The following is a 6751-nucleotide window of genomic DNA, read 5'->3' on the forward strand; positions in this document are numbered from 1 at the left end:
ATCCATTCCAGCGATGCATTTAAGAGCCTTAAGGCCCCGTCACACTAAGCGACTTACCAGCGATCCCGACACCGATATCAAGGTGTCAGGATCACTGGTAAGTCGCTATGTGATCGCTGGTGAGCTGTCACACAGACAGCTTCACCAGCGATCAGCACAGCGATGCCGAGCGCCCGGCATCGCTGGCCATCGCTGTAAAAAATAGAATTAAAATAAAAAATATAGTTATTCTCACCTTCCGACGTCCCGTTCAGCCATCCTGCCTCTCTCCACGCTCCGGTCCCAGTGATCCTTTGCACGAATGACCGCGAGATGTCACGATCTCGCGGGAGCGCGAAGTCTCGCAGTCATTCGTGCAAAGGATCACTGGGACCGGAGCGTGGAGAGAGGCCGGAAGACTGCGCCGGACATCGGAAGGTGAGAATAACTATATTTTTTATTTTTTTTATTATTTTTTACACCTGATCGCTGGTCTCCCGCCTGTCACACACAGCGATGCGTGCTGGCCAGCGGGAGACCAGCGACCAAAGAAATGTCCAGAGGTTTCTTCCAGCGATCAGCGATACCGGCAGGGGGGCCGCTTGCTGATCGCTGTCACACACAGCGATCTCGCTGGTGAGATCGCTGTTACGTCACAAAAGTTGTGACTCAGCAGCGATCTCGCTACCGAGATCGCTTAGTGAGACGGGGCCTTTAGAATTGGTGGGAGCTTCAGCAATTGGATCCTTGGTTCTTAGCTAGAAATCATCTATCCTTGTTGAGTTGGGAAAAAATATTTTAATGTCATAATTTTACCAAAACATTCAAGCCCTTCAATAAAATAAAGTCTAAATCCTGAATATGTGATAGTAACTCTGTGTTTATACCATGATTTATATATAAATTATTAATAAATAAATTCTTTCACACACACACACACATATATATATATATATATATATATATATATATTTATATATACAGTATACAGTATATACACTACCGTTCAAAAGTTTGGGGTCACCCAGACAATTTTGTGTTTTCCATGAAAACTCATACTTTTATTAATCAAATGAGTTGCCAGATGAATTTAAAATCTAGTCCAGACATTGACAAGGTTTGAAAAAAAAGATTTTTATTTGAAATAATAGATTTCTCCTTCAAACTTTGCTTTTGTCAAAGAGTGATCCTTTTGCATTAATTACAGCATTGCAAACCTTTGGCATTCTAGCAGTTAATTTGCTGAGGTAAATTGGAGAAATTTCACCCTATGCTTCCAGAAGCCCCTTCCACAAGTTGGTTTGGCTTGATGGGCACTTTTTGCGGACCATACGGTCAAGCTGCTCCCACAACAGCTCAATGGGGTTGAGATCTGGTTGACTGCGCTGGCCACTCCATTACAAATAGAATACCAGCTGCCTGCTTCTTCCCTAAATAGTTCTTGCATAATTTGGAGGTGTGCTTTGGATCATTGTCCTGTTGTAGGATGAAATTGGCTCCAATCAAGCGCTATCCACAGGGTATGGCATAGTGTTGCAAAATGGAATGATAGCCTTCCTTATTCAAAATCCCTTTTACCTTGTACAAATCTCCCACTTTACCAGCACCAAAGCAACCCCAGACCATCACATTACCTCCACCATGCTTGACAGATGGCGTCAGGCATTCTTCCAGCAACTTTTCAGTTGTTCTGCGTCTCACAAATGTTCTGTGTGATCCAAACACTTCAAATTTGGATTTGTCTGTGCATAACACTTTTTTCCAATCTTCCTCTGTCCAATGTCTGTGTTCTTTTGCCCATATTAATCTTTTCCTTTTATTAGCCAGTCTCAGATATGGCTTTTTCTTTGCCACCCTGCCCTGAAGGCCAGCATCCCGGAGTCGCCTCTTCACTGTGGAAGTTGACACTGGAGTTTTGCGTTTACTATTTAATGAAGCTGCCAGTTGAGGACCTGTGAGGTGTCGATTTTTCAAACTACAGCCTCTAATGTACTTGTCTTGTTGCTCAATTGTGCAGCGGGGCCTCCCACTTCTCTTTCTACTCTGGTTAGAGCATGTTTGTGCTCTCCTCTGAAGGGAGTAGTACACACCGTTGTAGGAAATCTTCAGTTTCTTGGCAGTTTCTCGCATGGAATAGCTTTCATTTCTAAGAACAAGAATAGACTGTCGCATTTCACATGAAAGTTCTTTTTTTTCTGGCCATTTTGAGAGTTTAATGGAACCAACAAATGTAATGCTTCTGATTCTCAACTAGCTCAAGGGAAGGTCAGGTTTATAGCGTCTCTAATCAGCCAAACTGTTTTCAGCTGTGCTAACATACTTGCACAAGGGTTTTCAAGGGTATTCTATCCATCCATTAGCCTTCTTACCCAGTTAGCAAACACAAAGAACCATAAGAATACTGTAGTGATAGTTGTTGGAAATGAGCCTCTATACACCTATGATGATGTTGCATTACAAACCAGACGTTTGCAGCTAGAATAGTCATTTACCACATTAACAATGTATAGAGTGTATTTCTGAATCATTTAATGTTAGCTTCATTGGAAAAAACTGTGCTTTTCATTCAAAAATAAGGAAATTTCTAAGTGACCCTAAGCTTTTGAACGGTAGTGTATATATATACTGCATATCCTTTTAAAATGTCTGATAATATTTTTGTTACATCTTATTAATATTTTTATTGTATTTATTGTATACAGTGCTTCGACTTAGTATGGATCAGCTTACCAGAACCTGACCATTTACCCAATTGCTTTTTCTGTGTACCAGAAGTTTTTGATCCTTAACTATTTTAGGGTATATGACCATATCTATTATTTTAACAAATTCAGTTCTAAATTTCATATAGGCATTGATTCACAACCTTTTTATCATGATAGTACTTCCTTGCTGGTCTTCCTCCTCTCCTTGCTCCTTCCTTTCTTTCTACCTACCATAATGTTCTCCTCCAGTGATTGCTCTCAATGTATGACATATTAAAAGTAGGCAGGTTGTAGCTTGGCTGTACAGGAAAAAAAACACAGAATCCCATAATACAGAACAACGTACTCTCATAATCCTATACTGGTGTATAAGAAGCATTGGTCTGGAAATACCAGAAATATCAATGAGCATTGCATATTTCTAAGCACCACCAGAAATGTGAGGACCTGAAAGTCCTCCAATCTATGTCTATAAAATAAAGATTTCAGCTAGAGAACATGACTGGGAAAATCCGTGCTAGAGCATCATAGACTAATTTTAATCGTCACTCTCAACATCAGTGGTTGTAGTGTGGGTTGACCAGCATTTTGCTACATTTTATATTTTCTTTTACAGCAGAAATATTATTTTATTTATTTAGCGGTCTTGGGCTCGATCTCCGGTTATATCGACTTGATGGATGAATGATCTTTAGGAAGTTCGATCTCGTGCAAGTCTAGATAGGTCTACCATGGTTTTCTCCGCTGTTATCTTAATAGTATCAAGGCATCAGGTTGCTGGTCTTCCTCCTTTCCTTGTTCTTTCTTTTCTTTCGACCATAATGTTCTCCAGTGATTCATCTCTACGTATGATGTATTCAAAGTAGGCAGGTCGTAGCTTGGTAATCCTTGCTTCCATTGACATGTCTGACTTGATTTGTTCCAAAATTGATTTCTTTGTACTCAATAGGAATAGATGGAAAAAATACACCTTGTATTCAAATTGCTGATAAAGAAAAACTTTGATATATGTACATCAGTGGCGGTGACAGTTATTTCTTCATAGTAACCTGTGGATAGTGGACTTTATTAAGTCTTGGAAAGTCATCTCTGATGCTTCCTGCGTTCATTGTTTTTTCCTTGATTGTTTTGGGTGCCAGCACCGTGATGGCAGTATTCACTAACTCTTTCATTATTGTTGTCAGTCTTATTGACAACGCCAAGTCTAAGAATCTCAGTTCTTCTGATCTTATTGTGGTGACTCTTTGCGTGTCCAACATTTTCTTTCAGCTTTTCATGCTAGTGAATGACTGCTTGGGCTTCCTATTTTTCGAGATTTACTATAAAGATGAAGTCTACATTTCATTCACCGTCCTGCTCATTCTACCAATCTACTGCAGCTTCTGGTTCACAGTTTGCCTGTCAGTCAATTATTACTTACAGATTGTTATAGCCACTCATCCATTTTTAATAAGACTGAAGCTTGCAGCTGCTCAGTTAATTCCACAACTCATAAAGGCCTCCATTTTTATATCATTTGTTACAGGCCTTCCAGCAGCTTGGACTTTCTACCATGATCCAGCAAATGTTAATATAACAACTAATGAGAGTTTTGAAATCTCTATTCTTAGCCAAAATGTTATATATATGGTACCCAGTAATCTCATAAGTTGTTCTCTTCCATTAATTTTGGTTGGCATTGCCAATGTTCTGATCATAAAGTCACTTGTCGCACATAATTCAGACCGGAGAGTAAATGGAGAGCTCAGTGCACGTGCAGAAGGTCGATTACGAGCAGCAAGGACAATAAGTTGTCTTCTCTTCTTATACATTTTTTTTTATATATCACAAATTCTTCTCTTTTTAGAAGCGTTTCCCCTAAGTAGCCCAGGATTTTGTACCTGTTTGATGATAATCTATATGTATTCACCAGCTCAGTCAGTTGTTCTCATTTTTGGAAGTCCAAAATTAAGACAAGTATATTTGAGGTTATTCCATTGTATGGGAGGTAACAGTGAAGACAAAGCAAAGACGCCAACGGTTCTATTTATCAAGCTGAAAATGAACAAAACACAATCTAATTAACTGTATCGGCAGTGAATGACAAACATTAATTGTGCATTGTTTAATATGCCCATGGGCATTGCATATACAATGGTTAGTTTTGCATAATGTTTTATTACTTGAATACTACATTTTAATTACCTTGATTACCATGATGTCATATGAATAAGTTTTAAATTACTTTGATGATTTTTCTTACTTTTATTTGATGATTTCTACAAATAAGGAACAGCAATTGAGTTTCAAAAATTTGTCACCATTTTCAACTGTTAGTTCTCACACATTCAGCCACAACCTTCAAATTTCTTTCAATTTTTTGTCAAAAAGTTAAATTTATGAAGTAAAATATGTGACATAAAACGCTATTTCTAGTATTATTGTTCCATTAAGTGGATGTCTACTTTTGAGTATAACTGAGAGGGCACCCCAAGGGACAATTTTCAGTACCACCAAATAAACAAAATCATTGACTGATATGGGAAAAAAGTATATAAAATATAACTTTTAATGATAGCTAAATAAAATGAATAAATCTAACCACTGTGCTTGTGTGCAGTCTATCCACCTATCCCCTGATATCAATCATACCAGGGTATTATCGTGGATACTAATAAAGTATGGGAAAAAATTATTAAATTTCAGCTCACTACTGTGACAGCCGTTTAAGATGCTCCAGCATGGATGTAGTTCAGTCCACAAAGCATAGCTGTATCCAAACAAGGTGAGTTTTTCCAGCGAGCATTGGAGGAACAGTAGTAGCAGTTTTTGCAAAAAAAATCTTGATATTTAATGAATGTAAACATTACATATAAAGACAAAAAATTCACCCCTCACCCCTCCTAAAACTATGCATTTCGGCGGATGCCTTTATCAAGTTGCTCCTATGGAGCTCCTGTTTCTGGTGTCCTTCGACAGCTCTTTGGTCTTCACCATAGTGGAGTTTAGAGTGTGAATGAGGTTGTGGACAGGTGTCTTTTATATTGATAACAAGTTCAAACAGGTGCCCTTACTACAGGTAATGAGTGGAGAACAGAGGAGCCTCTTAAAGAAGAAGTTATAGGTCTGTGAGAGCCAGAAATCTTGCATGTTTTTAGGTAACCAAATACTTATTTTTCACCATTATTTGAAAAATAAATCTTGCCAAATCAGACAAGGTGATCTTCTGCATTTGTTTCCTCATTTTGACTCTCATAGTTGTGGTCTACCTATGATGTCAATTACAGGCCTCTCTCATCTTTGTAAGTGGGAGAACTTGCACAATTGGTGGCTGACTAAATACTTTTTTTCCCACTGTAAATTAAAAATGTACGGTATTTTTCAGACTATAAGACCCAGCAGACCATAAGACGCACCTAGGTTTTAGAGGAGGAAATAAGGAAAAAATTTGTAGCAAAAAATGTGGTCAATTCTGTACATAATATATATCCTATCCTGGTATATGTGGTCCCCTTATCCCCATCCTCATACACATGGCCCCCTCATCTCCACCCTGGTATGCACGGATTCTTCATCCCTATCCTGGTATGCATGGCCCTCTCATCCCTATCCTGGTAAGAATGGTCCCCCTCATCCCTATCCTGGCAGGAATGATCGCCCTCATTCCTATCCTAGTATGTATGGCCCCATCCCTATCCTGGTATGTAGGGCTCCAGCTTGTCCAAATATGCATGGCCCCATCCCTATCCTGGTATGCAGAGCCCCCATCTTGTCCTAGTATGCATAGTCCCCATCCTTATCCTGGTATGCAGAGCCCCATCTCGTCCTAGTATGCATGGTCTCATCCCTATTCTGGTATGATTGCCCCCCCGCAGTCCTGGTATGCATGGCCCCATCCTTATAATTGGCCCTTACCCCATCCCCATCTTGGTATGCATGGCCCCATCAGTGTCTGGCTGACACTGTGCGCGCTACTGAAGAGCAATGAATACTCACTGCTCTCTGTGTGCACAGTCCCGGCGTGGAGAGCAGTGAGTATTCCGGTAGCTGTGCTCTTCTTGTGAGCAGCACATGATGTCCTGCCAGGC

The 6751-nt window shown here is 39.7% G+C and overlaps 1 protein-coding gene across 1 annotated transcript; it reads left to right on the top strand.

The window, feature by feature from the left end:
- The first annotated feature begins 3776 nt into the window (after positions 1 to 3776).
- LOC141089220 (taste receptor type 2 member 40-like) lies at positions 3777 to 4748 on the top strand. The gene has a single exon (XM_073575542.1). It carries the CDS (start codon positions 3777 to 3779, stop codon positions 4746 to 4748), a length of 972 nt encoding a protein of 323 aa, XP_073431643.1.
- Positions 4749 to 6751: the final 2003 nt, after the last annotated feature.

Source organism: Dendrobates tinctorius, unplaced genomic scaffold, assembly GCF_039654945.1.
Source record: "Dendrobates tinctorius isolate UK_male_01 unplaced genomic scaffold, ASM3965494v1 ptg000044l, whole genome shotgun sequence".
Taxonomy (NCBI): Eukaryota; Metazoa; Chordata; class Amphibia; order Anura; family Dendrobatidae; genus Dendrobates; species Dendrobates tinctorius.

Excerpts from the sequence above, each read along its gene's own strand:
- LOC141089220 (XM_073575542.1), top strand. The coding sequence starts at position 3,777 with ATGCTTCCTGCGTTCATTGTTTTTTCCTTGATTGTTTTGGGTGCCAGC.